The sequence below is a fragment of the Uranotaenia lowii genome, chromosome 3 (assembly GCF_029784155.1).
Source record: "Uranotaenia lowii strain MFRU-FL chromosome 3, ASM2978415v1, whole genome shotgun sequence".
NCBI lineage: Eukaryota > Metazoa > Arthropoda > Insecta > Diptera > Culicidae > Uranotaenia > Uranotaenia lowii.
This window is the reverse complement of record NC_073693.1, coordinates 321,798,982-321,815,472: the sequence shown is the minus strand read 5'-3', so window position 1 is coordinate 321,815,472 and position 16,491 is coordinate 321,798,982. Positions and strand designations below refer to the sequence as shown.

Genomic DNA, 16,491 nt, shown 5'->3' with positions numbered 1-16,491 from the left:
GTCGAAATTGTCAAAATTGTCAAAATTGTCAAAATTGTCAAAATTGTCAAAATTGTCAAAATTGTCAAAATTGTCAAAATTGTCAAAATTGTCAAAATTGTCAAAATTGTCAAAATTGTCAAAATTGTCAAAATTGTCAAAATTGTCAAAATTGTCAAAATTGTCAAAATTGTCAAAATTGTCAAAATTGTCAAAATTGTCAAAATTGTCAAATTGTCAAAATTGTCAAAATTGTCAAAATTGTCAAAATAGTCAAATTTGTCAAAATTGTCAAAATTGTCAAAATTGTCAAAATTGTCAAAATTGTCAAAATTGTCAAAATTGTCAAAATTGTCAAAATTGTCAAAATTGTCAAAATTGTCAAAATTGTCAAAATTGTCAAAATTGTCAAAATTGTCAAAATTGTCAAAATTGTCAAAATTGTCAAAATTGTCAAAATTGTCAAAATTGTCAAAATTGTCAAAATTGCCAAAATTGTCAAAATTGTCAAAGTTGTCAAAATTGTCAAAATTGTCAAAATTGTCAAAATTGTCAAAATTGTCAAAATTGTCAAAATTGTCAAAACTGTCAAAATTGTCAAAATTGTCAAAATTGTCAAAATTGTCGAAATGGTCGAAATTGTCAAAATTGTCAAAATTGTCAAAATTGTCAAAATTGTCAAAATTGTCAAAATTGTCAAAATTGTCAAAATTGTCAAAATTGTCAAAATTGTCAAAATTGTCAAAATTGTCCAAATTGTCAAAATTGTCAAAATTGTCAAAATTGTCAAAATTGTCAAATTTATCAAAATTATCAAAATTGTCAAAATTGTCAAAATTGTCAAAATTGTCAAAATTGTCAAAATTGTCAAAATTGTCAAAATTGTCAAAATTGTCAAAATTGTCAAAATTGTCAAAATTGTCAAAATTGTCAAAATTGTCAAAATTGTCAAAATTGTCAAAATTGTCAAAATTGTCAAAATTGTCAAAATTGTCAAAATTGTCAAAATTGTCAAAATTGTCAAAATTGTCAAAATTGTCAAAATTGTCAAAATTGTCAAAATTAACAAAATTGAAAAATTGTCAAAATTGACAAAATTGTCAAAATTGTCAAAATTGTGAAAATTGTCAAAATTGTCAAAATTGTGAAAATTGTCAAAATTGTCAAAATTGTCAAAATTGTCAAAATTGTCAAAATTCTCAAAATTGTCAAAATTGCCAAAATTGTCAAAATTGTCAAAATTGTCAAAATTGTCAAAATTGTCAAAATTGTCAAAATTGTCAAAATTGTCAAAATTGTCAAAATTGTCAAAATTGTCAAAATTGTCAAAACTGTCAAAATTGTCAAAATTGTCAAAATTGTCAAAATTGTCGAAATTGTCAAAATTGTCAAAATTGTCAAAATTTTCAAAATTGTCTAAAGTTTCAAAATTGTCAAAATTGTCAAAATTGTCAAAATTGTCAAAATTGTCAAAATTGTCAAAATTGTCAAAATTGTCAAAATTGTCAAAATTGTCCAAATTGTAAAAATTGTCAAAATTGTCAAAATTGTCGAAATTGTCAAAATTGTCAAAATTGTCAAAATTGTCAAAATTGTCAAAATTGTCAAAATTGTCAAAATTGTCAAAATTGTCAAAATTGTCAAAATTGTCAAAATTGTCAAAATTGTCAAAATTGTCAAAATTGTCAAAATTGTCAAAATTGTCAAAATTGTCAAAATTGTCAAAATTGTCAAAATTGTCAAAATTGTCAAAATTGTCAAAATTGTCAAAATTGTCAAAATTGTCTGTCAAAATTGTCTGTCAAAATTGTCAAAATTGTCAAAACTGTCAAAATTTTCAAAATTGTCAAAATTTTCAAAACTGTAAAAATTTTCATAATTCGTCAAAATTGTCAAAATTGTCAAAATTTTCAAAGTTGTCAAAATTGTCAAAACTTTCAAAATTGTCAAAATGATAAAAATTGTAAAAATTGTCAAAATTGTCAAAATTGTCAAAATTGTCAAAATTGTCAATATTGTCAAAATTGACAAAATTGACAAAATTGACAAAAAATGACAAAATTGATAAAATTGTTAAAATTGTCAAAATTGTCAGAATTTACAAAATTGACAAAATTGACAGAATTGAAAAGATTAACAAAATTGACAAAACTGACAAAATTGACAAAATTGACAAAATTGACAAAATTGACAAAATTGACAAAATTGACAAAATTGACAAAATTGACAAAATTGACAAAATTGACAAAATTGACAAAATTGACAAAATTGACAAAATTGACATAATTGACAAAATTGACAAAATTGACAAAATTGACAAAATTGACAAAATTGACAAAATTGACAAAATTGACAAAATTGACAAAATTGACAAAATTGACAAAATTGACAAAATTGACAAAATTGACAAAATTGACAAAACTGACAAAATTGACAAAATTGACAAAATTGACAAAATTGACAAAATTGACAAAATTAACAAAATTGACAAAATTGACAAAATTGACAAAATTGACAAAATTGACAAAATTGACAAAATTTACAAAATTGACAAAATTGACAAAATTGACAAAATTGACAAAATTGACAAAATTGACAAATTTGACAAAATTGACAAAATTGACAAAATTGACAAAATTGACAAAATTGACAAAATTGACAAAATTGACAAAATTGACAAAATTGACAAAATTGACAAAATTGACAAAATTGACAAAATTGACAAAATTGACAAAATTGACAAAATTGACAAAATTGACAAAATTGACAAAATTGACAAAATTGACAAAATTCACAAAATTGACAAAATTGACAAAATTGACAAAATTGACAAAATTGACAAAATTGACAAAATTGACAAAATTGACAAAATTGACAAAATTGACAAAATTGACAAATTTGACAAAATTGACAAAATTGACAAAATTGACAAAATTGACAAAATTGACAAAATTGACGAAATTGACAAAATTGACAAAATTGACAAAATTGACAAAATTGACAAAATTGACAAAATTGACAAAATTGACAAAATTGACAAAATTGACAAAATTGACAAAATTGACAAAATTGACATAATTGACAAAATTGACAAAATTGACAAAACTGACAAAATTGACAAAATTGACAAAATTGACTAAATTGACAAAATTGACAAAATTGACAAAATTGACAAAATTGACAAAATTGACAAAATTGACAAAATTGACAAAATTGACAAATTGACAAAATTGACAAAATTGACAAAATTGATAAAGTTGACAAAATCGACAAAATTGACAAAAATGACAAAAAAGATAAAATTGTTTAAATTGTCCAAATTGTCCAAATTTTCAGAATTGACAAAATTGACACAATTTACAAAATTGTCAAAACTGACAAAATTGGCAACATTGACAAAATTTACACTATTGACAAAATTGACAAAATTGTCAAAATTGACAAAATTGAAAAAATTGAGAAAAATGACAAAGTTAACAAAATTGATAAATTGGCAAAATTGACAAAAATGACAAAAATGACAAAAATGACAAAATTGTCCAAATTGTCCAAATTTCCAGAATTGACAAAATTGACAAAATTTACAAAATTGACAAAATTGACAAAATTGACAAAATTGACAAAATTGACAAAATTGACAAAATTGACAAAATTGACAAAATTGACAAAATTGACAAAATTGACAAAATTGACAAAATTGACAAAATTGACAAAATTGACAAAATTGACAAAATTGACAAAATTGACAAAATTGACAAAATTGACAAAATTGACAAAATTGACAAAATTGACAAAATTGACAAAATTGACAAAATTGACAAAATTGACAAAATTGACAAAATTGACAAAATTGACAAAATTGACAAAATTGACAAAATTGACAAAATTGACAAAATTGACAAAATTGACAAAATTGACAAAATTGACAAAATTGACAAAATTGACAAAATTGACGAAATTGACAAAATTGACAAAATTGACAAAATTGACAAAATTGACAAAATTGACAAAATTGACAAAATTGACAAAATTGACATAATTGACAAAATTGACAAAACTGACAAAATTGACAAAATTGACAAAATTGACTTAATTGACAAAATTGACAAAATTGACAAAATTGACAAAATTGACAAAATTGACAAAATTGACAAAATTGACAAAATTGACAAATTGACAAAATTGACAAAATTGACAAAATTGATAAAGTTGACAAACTTGACAAAATTGACAAAAATGACAAAAAAGATAAAAATGTTTAAATTGTCCAAATTGTCCAAATTTTCAGAATTGACAAAATTGACACAATTTACAAAATTGTCAAAATTGACAAAATTGGCAACATTGACAAAATTTACACTATTGACAAAATTGACAAAATTGACAAAATTGTCAAAATTGACAAAACTGATAAAATTTACAAAATTGACAAAATTGACAAAATTGTCAAAATTGACAAAATTGAAAAAATTGAGAAAAATGACAAAGTTAACAAAATTGATAAATTGGCAAAATTGACAAAAATGACAAAAATGACAAAAATGACAAAATTGTCCAAATTGTCCAAATTTCCAGAATTGACAAAATTGACAAAATTGACAAAATTGACAAAATTGACAAAATTTACAAAATTTACAAAATTGACAAAATTGACAAAATTGACAAAATTGACAAAATTGACAAAATTGACAAAATTGACAAAATTGACAAAATTGACAAAATTGACAAAATTGACAAAATTGACAAAATTGACAAAATTGACAAAATTGACAAAATTGACAAAATTGACAAAATTGACAAAATTGACAAAATTGACAAAATTGACAAAATTGACAAAATTGACAAAATTGACAAAATTGACAAAATTGACAAAATTGACAAAATTGACAAAATTGACAAAATTGACAAAATTGACAAAATTGACAAAATTGACGAAATTGACAAAATTGACAAAATTGACAAAATTGACAAAATTGACAAAATTGACAAAATTGACAAAATTGACAAAATTGACAAAATTGACATAATTGACAAAATTGACAAAACTGACAAAATTGACAAAATTGACAAAATTGACTAAATTGACAAAATTGACAAAATTGACAAAATTGACAAAATTGACAAAATTGACAAAATTGACAAAATTGACAAATTGACAAAATTGACAAAATTGACAAAATTGATAAAGTTGACAAAATTGACAAAATTGACAAAAATGACAAAAAAGATAAAATTGTTTAAATTGTCCAAATTGTCCAAATTTTCAGAATTGACAAAATTGACACAATTTACAAAATTGTCAAAATTGACAAAATTGGCAACATTGACAAAATTTACTCTATTGACAAAATTGACAAAATTGACAAAATTGTCAAAATTTACAAAACTGATAAAATTTACAAAATTGACAAAATTGACAAAATTGTCAAAATTGACAAAATTGAAAAAATTGAGAAAAATGACAAAGTTAACAAAATTGATAAATTGGCAAAATTGACAAAAATGACAAAAATGACAAAAATGACAAAATTGTCCAAATTGTCCAAATTTCCGGAATTGACAAAATTGACAAAATTGACAAAATTTACAAAATTGACAATATTGTCAAAATTGACAAAATTGACAAAATGGACAACATAAACAAAATTGACAAAATTGACAAAATGGACAAAATTGACAAAATTGATAAAATTGACAAAATTGACAAAATTGACAAAATTGACAAAATTGACAAAATTGACAAAATTGACAAAATTGACAAAATTGACAAAATTGACAAAATTGACAAAATTGACAAAATTGACAAAATTGACAAAATTGACAAAATTGACAAAATTGACAAAATTGACAAAATTGACAAAATTGACAAAATTGACAAAATTGACAAAATTGACAAAATTGTCAAAATTGTCAAAATTGTCAAAATTGTCAAAATTGTCAAAATTGTCAAAATTGTCAAAATTGTCAAAATTGTCAAAATTGTCAAAATTGTCAAAATTGTCAAAATTGTCAAAATTGTCAAAATTGTCAAAATTGTCAAAATTGTCAAAATTGTCAAAATTGTCAAAATTGTCAAAATTGTCAAAATTGTCAAAATTGTCAAAATTGTCAAAATTGTCAAAATTGTCCAAAGTGTCATATTTGTCGAAATTGTCAAAATTGTAAAAATTGTCAAAATTGTCAAAATTGTCAAAATTGTCAAAATTGTCAAAATTGTCAAAATTGTCAAAATTGTCAAAATTGTCAAAATTGTCAAAATTGTCAAAATTGTCAAAATTGACAAAATTGACAAAATTGACAAAATTGACAAAATTGACAAAATTGACAAAATTGACAAAATTGACAAAATTGACAAAATTGACAAAATTGACAAAATTGACAAAATTGACAAAATTGACAAAATTGACAAAATTGACAAAATTGACAAAATTGACAAAATTGACAAAATTGACAAAATTGACAAAATTGACAAAATTGACAAAATTGACAAAATTGACAAAATTGACAAAATTAACAAAATTGTCAAAATTGTCAAAATTGTCAAAATTGTCGAAATTTTTAAAAATTGTCAAAATTGACAAAATTGTCAAAATTGATAAAATTGTCAAAATCGACAAAATTTACAAAATTGACAAAGTTGACAAAATTGACAAAATTGACAAAATTGACAAAATTGACAAAATTGACAACATTGACAAAATTGACAAAATTGAACAAATTTACAAAATTTACAAAATTTACAAAATTGACAAAATTGACAAAATTGACAAAACTGACAAAAATTTCAAAATTGATAATATTGACAAAGTTGACAAAATTTACAATATTTTCAAAACTGACAAAATTGACATTATTTACACAATAGACAAAATTGACATAAAAATTGTTAAATGGTTTATTTGAAACTGTTTCATAACTGTTTGGAACAAATTGCCAAATTTTCTTGAGTTCTTGATTTCAAATCATTTAAAATTTCTGGAAAAAATGTACAGGGACGCAAATAATCACTTGAACTCTTTAAATACTCTACAACTTAAACTTTTGAAGCCTTCTTCTCGGCAAAAAGACAAATAAATCAATAGGCACTTTCCGATATTTATTCGAAGTCGCCCAATTAGTTATTCCTGAGTTGATATAATCAGTGCTGTAGGTATAAGTTTTTGCAGCCATCCAGTGCGCAATTTTGCATATATTTTATTTTTCTGCCGACGTTGCACTCAGCGCGGAAAAACAAATCATTTGGAATGTAGCCAAAAGGTTTGCCGGCATTTTTTCCTCAAGTTTTGTTCCATTCATTCATTCCGAGCTGCGAAAGAAAATCGTCAGTACCCTTTCATGGTTCGGTCGAAAAAACAAGCCTTGGGGTAGCGTAATTTTCTTTCATTTGTAACACTACTAGTGTGGCACTGACACCAAAAGTAGCGATTTCATCCATTCGCAATAGTAGTAGTCTTTCCGCTACTTTCTTCTTCAGCTTGTCCACTCAAAACGTCTGGAACTCCTCAAACGGGGAACTGAAGCGGAACCAGTTGGTTACGGGGATGGAAATCATGCATCCCGGGAGAAAAAATAAATGTTTTTTTTTGCTGCTACTCTCGTGCCACTCTAGACGGCCCCATTTCCTAGATGTATCCTTTCAAGGGGCTCTTTTCCGTTCCGTTCAGTTCTGCTGCAAGTGGACGATAAGAGACTGAGAGAGTGAGCGGGTAAATTGAACCATTTCTAGAGGACCCAGCAAAATAACCACTTGAGTAATGGAAGCGAATAAAAGAACTTAATTAAAACTACATTCACGAAAGGCAAAAAATAACACAAGTATTGCAGACCCTGTGCCGAGTTGAGTGCGAGGATCAGTAAAAGGGAAAAATGTGGCTGCAGCCTCCAGATCTGCCATAGCATAGCATAGGATTGTGCTAATAGTTGAAACTTTCAACATAAGAATTCTAAAGTGTGATTGGTCTTCAGAAAGAACATTTAGTCTTCAATAAATCTTCAATGACAAGTTGCACATCATAGAAATCTTATTGTGTTGAGTCCTCATCCATTTTATTGAGGTTCAAAACGACCTCAATTCGAACCAATTGTCAAGGAGCCCCTCTTCCAGTGGAAAAATATGGATTCAAGTTGGCTGAAAAATGAGCTCACTTACCGAAATAAAGAGACCGGGGATGAACTGTGGCCATTAATAGATGCTGCAAACTCCAAGGTCGTTTTTCTTCCGAGAATTGAATATTCAGTCGTCAGTATTCTCAGCTCAGTTAAAAGTACGGCAGATTTTTTTTTCTTCTACCACTTCTCTAGTAAGGATTGGCGCAAAAACAGCGTTTAATGCTTAATGCTAAGTGATGCTACAGAAATCGATCGCTCTATACAAAATGCGATTTCGGAAGGAGGAAAAGTCGCTGAAGAAAAGTCTTAAGTAATCCGTAGAAAAGAAAAATAGCATTGAGAGCGTTGATACTTGACTTTAGATTTTTCATAAATCTGTTGACGCAAATGATGCTGAACGTAATTCTTATGTACAACACTTACATACATACAATTTCGGGTGGTCTCCCGGAATCCCAGAATCAAAACCTTGGGGGCTAAATTGTGTCTTATCAGAAAGTTCGTGCTAAATTTAAGACCATTTCGCCTCTTATGATCCATTCTGGTACTGCCTCACATCTTTGAAGATTTTTTTTTCAATAAAATCGCTAAAATGTGTTGTAATGAATCTATTATTGTACCAAATTGAAAATATTTAGGAAACGGAACTGATGAAAATAAATGTTAAAAAACATTTAAAAAATGCCCCCGTAGAATAGGAACCCACAACCTGCGCTACTCCAAGGCCCGTGTATTGCATTCTACGATAGGAGACCCCCTGTCATACATGATCAATATTGGTCGAGTGTCAAAGTCCTCCAGAAGGCATGGAACTTTGGTCCCGTCTCTGCGCAATAGCCTGTGCTAACATCGGTGCTAGCAATAGTTCGCTTTGTTTTATTCTGACTCCGCGCAGAAGGGAGTTACTTTTCTCATGTGACTATCATCTTTTTCGATGTTTCGAGAGCAGCGAATACAAAGTTTGAGTAGCGAGTAGCGAGAAGCGAGTAGAAAGTAGTGAGTAGCAAGTAGGGAGTTTGAGTAGCAAGAATCGAGTAGCAAGGTTGAGTAACGAGTAGAGAGATTGATTAGCGAGTAGTAAGTTCGAGTAGCGAGTAGCGAGAAGCTAGTTTAAGTTGCGAGTAGCAGGTAGCATGTTTGATGAGCGAGTAGTGAAATTGAGCAGCGAGTAGCGAGCAGTGAATAGCAAGAAGCGATTAGCGAGTTTAACAAGCGAGTAGTGACTTTGAATAGCAGATAGCGAGTTTGAGTAGCGAGTAGCGAGTAGCTAGTGTTGAGAGGACCCCCCGTCCGAACCAGTGGATCAACTGGTGGCTCATCAAGTGACGGCTGTCACCCAGAAGGATGCCGCCCTGATTGATAGGAGAAACGTCATCTAACTAAAAGTCATTCCACACCTTGCTTAGAGTCTAATCACACATCCTTTTAAAGTTTTTTTTAAAGTATTTGTATCTTCGAAATAAAGTTATTTTAATTTGTTTGTTGCTAAGAAGCTTTTTTTATTGCAACAAAGTGGCGACGAGAATTTTGGCGACAGCAGTCACCAGTTTGCGGAAAATCGGTAGTTGATCGTTTGCGGGAACCAGACTGTAGATTTGAGGTTAGGATGCCGGACACACATGGACTGCCACCACCACCCACCGAATCATCGTTCCAGCAGGCAATTATGCAAATCCTGCAGCAGCAGCAACGTCTCATCGGTCAAATGGCAGAGCAGATGTCCACCACCCAAAAATGCCTTAGGGAATTGTCCCGCGACGACGTAGCGTTAGAGTCACTCGCAAGCAACATCAGCGAGTTTAGCTATGATCCGGATCAGGGTTGCACGTTCGATTCATGGTACTCTCGATATTCGGATCTGTTCGACAAGGACGCTAAAAAGCTAGATGACTCCGCGAAAGTGCGACTGCTTGTGAGGAAGCTCAATCCGATGGCACACGAACGGTATACGAGCTTCATCCTCCCCAATCTATCCAATGCATTCACCTTCGGTGAAACCATCGTAAAACTGAAGTCACTTTTCGGGTCCCCAGTATCCGTGTTCCACCGTCGATATCAATGCCTACAAACGGTCAAAAGTGATTCAGAAGACATCTTAGCATACTCTTGTAAGGTGAACAAGATGTATGTCGACTTTAAGCTCTCTGCACTTACAGAAGAGCAGTTCAAATGCCTGATCTTCGTCGCGGGTCTCAAGTCGCCCAAAGATGCCGATATTCGAATGCGTCTGATTACAAAACTCAACGAATCGTCGGACAGCACCCTGGCCAAGATCTTTGAGGACTGCCGGAACCTGTGCAATCTGAAAAACGACAACGTGATGGTCGAAAAACAGTCCCCAGTGTCAGTGCATGCAGTGAAGGAGAAGACCTACAAAAACAACAAGCCCAAACGTAAACAAATGGGTGAAAAGACGGTTACCGATCAGCCACGGTCGCCTTGTTGGTCCTGTGGCGGCATGGACTACTCCAAGGATTGCCAGTTCCGGGATCATCTGTGTCGAGAGTGCGGAAAGAAAGGCCACAAATAGGGCTATTGCTCCTGTTTTTCCAGCAAAGCTGTCGGGAATAAGCGAAGCTTCAACCCCAAGAAGGCAACCAAGGTGGTTTCTGTAAACGCAGTCAACCACGGAAGAAAGTTCACCGAAGTGGAAATCAACAACGTTCCGGTTCGTCTTCAAGTGGATTCAGCTTCCGACATCAGTATCATCACCTACGAGATGTGGAAGCAAATCGGGAGACCACGAACGCAACCTACGTCCTGCACGGCGGTAACAGCATCTGGCGAGCCGCTTCAACTAGCCTCTGAGTTCTGGTGCAACGTCTCACTGAACGGAACGTCCAAGAAAGGTTTGTGCCGTGTTGCTATACCGAACATTAATCTTTTCGTTTTAGGAACCGACTGGATTGAAATGTTTGGGCTGTGGGATGTTCCATTCAACGCATACTGCAGCCAAGTCGGTTGCCTACCAGCGAAAGGTGTCAAGGAACTGCAGTCAAAGTTCCCCAACGTTTTCACCAACAAAATGGGTCTTTGCACGAAAACCAAGGTCCAATTATCACTTCGTGGAAAGCCCAAACCTCTGTTCCGTCCAAAACGCCCGGTGGCATTCAGCGTCAAAGGTAGTGTCGAGCAAGAAATCAACCCTCTGCACAGTCTAGGAGTCCTACAACCAGTCGACTTCTCGGACTGGGCTGCGCCGATTGTGGTCGTCAGAAAGCCAAATGGTAGTGTCCGAATCTGCGCAGATTTTTCAACCGGGCTTAACAGTGTACTCGAGGCCAACCAGTACCCTCTTCCCCTGCCAGATGATATTTTCGCCAGAATGTCCGGATGTCGTGTTTTTAGCCACATTGACCTTTCGGATGCCTACCTACAGGTAGAGGTGGACGAAAACAGCCAGCCCTTACTCACAATCAACACTCATCTGGGGCTCTACAGATTCACACGGCTATCTCCAGGCATCAAATCAGCTCCCGGCGCGTTTCAACAGATTACTGATGCGATGACTAGCGGACTTCAATTCACCTCTGGTTATCTTGATGACGCTATCGTTGGTGGAAGAACATAGGAAGAACATAACCGGAACCTACATCTCTTTCTTGGTCGCCTCCAAGACTACGGGTTTACGGTGCGCCTCGAAAAATGCCGATTTTTCATGTCCCAAATCAAATACCTCGGTCATATTCTGGATGGTGATGGTGTTCGCCCAGATCCAGAAAAAGCTTCCGCTATCGCTACCATGCCGCCACCTCACGATATTTCCACCCTCCGTTCATACCTCGGAGCCGTAAATTACTATGGCAAATACACTCCAGAGATGCGCAAGTTACGGTTCCCTATGGACACATTGCTGAAAACGGGGGTCAAGTGGGAATGGAGTGATGCTTGTCAGAAATCGTTCGATAGATTCAAGCAACTTTTACAATCACCACTAGCACTCACCCACTACAACCCAGCTTTAGAGATAGTGGTATCAGCTGATGCGTCATCGATCGGCATTGGAGCACGAATTGCACATCAGTTTCCGGACGGAACAACAAAAGCAATTTGCCATGCTTCCCGGAGCCTCACATCTGCCGAAACAAACTACAGCCAAATCGAGAAAGAAGGCTTGGCTCTCATCTTTGCTGTGACTCGATTCCATCGTATGCTTTTTGGTCGGCACTTCATCCTCGAGACTGACCGCAAACCGCTGTTGGTCATTTTTGGGTCGAAAAAAGGCATTCCAGTCTACACTGCAAATAGACTCCAGCGATGGGCCTTAACTCTTCTTTTATATGATTTCACAATCAAATACATCTCAACGGACAGTTTCGGGTACGCAGATATACTGTCACGGCTAATCAACACCCATATCCGTCCCGAAGAAGAGTATGTCATAGCATCAATCGAAATGGAGAAATCTATCGACAATGTTATTCATCAAACGCTTGAGGTGATCCCGCTTACTTTCAAAACGATCCAAGCAGCAACAGAAGCAGATCCACTCCTTAAGCAGGTGCAAAACTTCGTCCATCAAGGATGGCCGAATAAAAAAACCGAATTGAAAGATCCACATCAGCAGCAGTTCTTTTTGCGTCGTGACGGATTATCTATCGTCTCCGGCTGCCTTACGTATGGTGAGAGATTGGTCATACCAGCGAAACATCACAAGCGAGTACTACAGTTGCTCCATAAAGGTCATCCCGGCGTAGAAAGAATGCGGTCCATCGCCAGAAATAACGTTTACTGGCCTGGGATCGACGACGACATAACGCAGCTCGTTCGTTCTTGCGATGAATGCGCGAGTGTGGCAAAAACTAATCCCAAAACCAATTTGGCATCCTGGCCAACGCCAGCAAATCCTTGGCAAAGGGTGCATATGGATTATGCTGGTCCCATCGACGGTTGGTACTTTCTGATCCTGGTCGACGCCTTCAGCAAGTGGCCCGAAGTTGTTCCCACCAAACGCATCACCACCGAGGCGACATTGGCTATACTGCGTGGCATTTTCGCTAGGTTCGGCATGCCAGAAACTCTTGTTAGTGACAATGGTCGTCAGTTTGTCAGTGAACAATTTGAACGTTTTTGCGACCAAAATGGTATCCAGCACCTGAAAACTCCACCCTTCCATCCGCAGTCAAACGGACTCGCTGAACGTTTTGTGGACACGTTCAAACGAACCCTGAAAAAAATCACAGTGGGGGGAGAAGCCTTTGCTGAAGCAATTAACACCTTTTTGCTCGTCTACCGTTCCACTCCATGTCGAAGTGCACCTGAAAACAAAACACCAGCTGCATTATTGTTAGGCAGGCCTATGCGAACTTCGCTTGATCTTCTTAAACCACCTGCGCCCTTCTACTACGAAGAAAAGCAACAAGAGCAGCAGTTTAACCGCAGGCATGGTGCCAAAGCTAGGAGCTACGATCGCAAGGAACTTGTTTGGACTAAAGTGTTCGAACACAACAATTGGAAATGGGAACCTGGAGAAGTTATTGAACGTGTTGGCCGTGTCATCTATAACGTATGGCTGACAGTAAAACAAAATCTTGTCAGATCACACTGTAATCAATTGAGGAAACGATTCAAGAACGATGAGGTTGAACACAATGTGCAGAAACAAAATCCTGAAATTCCACTTGCAATCCTGCTAGAATCCTGGGGCCTAGGTTGTGCACCAGCTTATCCGGAAAATGTAATAGTCGAACCCCAAATCCAATCAGTACCGGAATCCAACCTTCCGACTATTGATGAACTCCAGCAAGTCGATAGACCACGTCAACGGATCCGCAGACCAACTCATCTTCCAACACCAGTAGCTGAACCATCCCTACTTCGCCACTCTTCGCGTACCAGAAGAGCTCCTGTGCGATACGGACCGTATCAGCTTTATTGAAACGGGGGAGGTGTTGAGAGGACCCCCCGTCCGAACCAGTGGATCAACTGGTGGCACATCAAGTGACGGCTGTCACCCAGAAGGATGCCGCCCTGATTGATAGGAGAAACGTCAACTTACTAAAAGTCATTCCACACCTTGCTTAGAGTCGAATTACACATCCTTTTAAAGTTTTTTAAAGTATTTGTATCTTCGGAATAAAGTTATTTTAATTTGTTTGTTGCTAAGAAGCTGTTTTTATTGCAACAGCTAGTATGGAGTTTGATTAGAAAGTACCGATTTTGGTGTAGCGATTAGCGATAAGCAAGTAGCGAGTAAAGAGTTTCGAGACGAGAGTAACAAGTTGCGAGTTTGAGTAGCAAGTATGAGTAACTACTAGCAAGTTTGACTGGCGATTAGCGAGAAGCTAGCTTGAGTAATGAGTAGCAAATAGCGAATTTTAGAAGCAAGTAGCAAGTAGCAAGTTTAAGTAGCTAGTAGCCATTTTGAGTAGCAAGTATCGAGTAACGAGTAACGTGTGGCGAGTTTGAGTAGCGAGCAATAAGTAGTAAGTTTAAGTTGCAAATTTAAGTTGCAAGTTTAAGTAGCAAGTTTGAATGGCGAGTAGCGAGTAGAGAATAGCAAGTTCGAGTTGCGAGTATAAGAAGCGAGTAGTGAATAGCGATGAGCGAGTAGCGAATATCGAGTAAAGAGTAACGAGTATCGAGTATAGAGTAGCAAGTGTTGAGTAGCGAGGACATGTAGCGAGTTTGAGTAGCGAGTAGTAAGTAGTAAGTCTAAGTTTCAAGGTTCAGTAACGAGTAGTGAGCAGCAAGTTCGAGTAGCGAGTTTCATTAGTGTGTATCGCTTAGCAAGTTTAAGTAGCAAGTAGCGAGTAGCGAGTTTGAGTAACGGATAGCGAATAGCAAGTGGGAGTAGCGAGTAGCGAGTAGAGAATAGTGAATAGCTAGTTTAAGAAGCGAATTGCGATTTTGAGTAGCGAATAGCGAGTTTAAGAAGCAAGTAGCGAGTTTGGGTAGCGAGTAGTGATTTTGAAAAGCGACTAACGATATCGAGTAACGAGTAGCAAGTAGTAAGTAAAGAGTAGCGATTGTGAGTAGCGAGTAGCTAGTGTAAGCTGCGAGTAGCAGGTAGCAAGTTTGAGTAGCGAATAGTGAAATTGAGCAGCGAGCATCGAGCAGTGAATAGAAAGAAGCGATTAGCGAGTTTAACAAGCGGGTAGTGGCTTGGAATAGCAGATAGCGAGTTTGAGTAGTGAGTAGCGAGTAGCTAGTATGGAGTTTGAGTTGCGAATAGTGAGTAGCGAGTGCCGATTTAGGAGTAGCGATTAGCGATAAGCAAGTAGCAAGTAACGAGTTTCTAGACAAGAGTAGCTAGTTTGCGAGTTTGAGTAGCTAGTAGCAAGTTTGACTGGCGATTAGCGAGAAGCTAGAAGTAAGTTTAAATAGCGAGTAGCCAGTTTGAGTAGCGAATATCGAGTAACGAGTAGCGAGTTTAAGAAGCAAGTAGCGAGTTTGAGTAGCGAGTAGCGATTTTGAATAGCGAGTAGCGAGTTTGAGTAGCAAGTAGAGTGTAGCTAGTTCGAAGTAGCGAGTAAGTAGTGAGTAGCGAGTAGTCAGTAGCGAGTAGCGAATAGCGAATAGCGAATAGCGAGTAGCAAGTATCGAGTAGAGAGTTGCGAGTAACGAGTAATGAGTAGCGATTAGCGAGTTTGAGTAGCGAGTAGCAAGTTTGAGTTGTTATTAGCGAGAAGTTAATTTGAGTAGCGAGTAACGCAGTAACGCGTTTAAGTAGCGAGTATCTTTTAGCGATTAACGAGTTTGAATAGCGAGCAGTAAGTAGTATGTTCAAGTTGCGAGTTTGAGTAGCGAGTAGTGAGTAGCAAGTTAGAGTTACGAGTTTGAGTAGCGAATAGCATTTAGCATGTTTGAGTAGCGAGTAGTGAGTAGTAATTGAAAGTTTGAGTAGCGAGTAGGGAGTTTGAGTAGCTACCTCGTTCCATTTGCGCTGCCAGTTGACAAGAAAATTTCTCCTAACAAAAAAGTAAAACTCGTTGAAGACGATCTCACGCCTTCCAACGCCCCCACCTTTGATCCCTTTTACTTTTCCATGCCCAAATTGGTTTCAATAGTTCTCGAGTTACGATTGAAAAATTGTATGTGAGCCCCATTCCTTCCTCCCTATCTTCCCAATGGAAGAAAAGAGGGGTCCCAAAGAATTGTTGAAATATTTCTCGTATTCAAACCCTCCTATGCCAAATTTGGATCAATTTCCTTGAATAGTTGTTGAGTAAGGTAAAAGATTGAACCTTAATGAACCCTCCTCCATTTTCCTATATCTCACTAAAAGGTGGATGGTAAATATAATAAAATTTCAGAAACACATTTATCGTCCCTAATACACTCCCATGCCAAATTTGGTTCCATTTGCTCGATTTTTGCTCCAGTTGTACAAAAAACTGTATGGAAGCCTCTCTCTCCCTTCTCGTACCCAAAAACCTTCCGGTGCCAAATTTGGTTCAATTT

At 35.1% G+C, this 16,491-nt stretch overlaps 2 protein-coding genes across 2 annotated transcripts; both read left to right on the top strand.

Moving 5' to 3' along the window:
• The first annotated feature begins 9,694 nt into the window (after nucleotides 1–9,694).
• LOC129753791 (uncharacterized protein K02A2.6-like) lies at nucleotides 9,695–11,659 on the top strand. Its single transcript, XM_055749638.1, has 2 exons — nucleotides 9,695–10,593; nucleotides 10,642–11,659. The coding sequence occupies exons 1-2, from the start codon at nucleotides 9,695–9,697 to the stop codon at nucleotides 11,657–11,659; spliced, it is 1,917 nt and encodes a 638-aa protein (XP_055605613.1).
• Nucleotides 11,660–11,830: 171 nt separating this feature from the next.
• Nucleotides 11,831–13,966, top strand: LOC129753790 (uncharacterized protein K02A2.6-like). Its single transcript, XM_055749637.1, has one exon. The coding sequence runs from the start codon at nucleotides 11,831–11,833 to the stop codon at nucleotides 13,964–13,966; it is 2,136 nt and encodes a 711-aa protein (XP_055605612.1).
• Nucleotides 13,967–16,491: the final 2,525 nt, after the last annotated feature.

Excerpts from the sequence above, each read along its gene's own strand:
- LOC129753791 (XM_055749638.1), top strand. The coding sequence starts at position 9,695 with ATGCCGGACACACATGGACTGCCACCACCACCCACCGAATCATCGTTC. Across the intron at positions 10,594-10,641 it reads CGGGATCATCTGTGTCGAGA|CAAAGCTGTCGGGAATAAGC; the intron begins GTGCGGAAAGAA and ends CTGTTTTTCCAG.
- LOC129753790 (XM_055749637.1), top strand. The coding sequence starts at position 11,831 with ATGCCGCCACCTCACGATATTTCCACCCTCCGTTCATACCTCGGAGCC.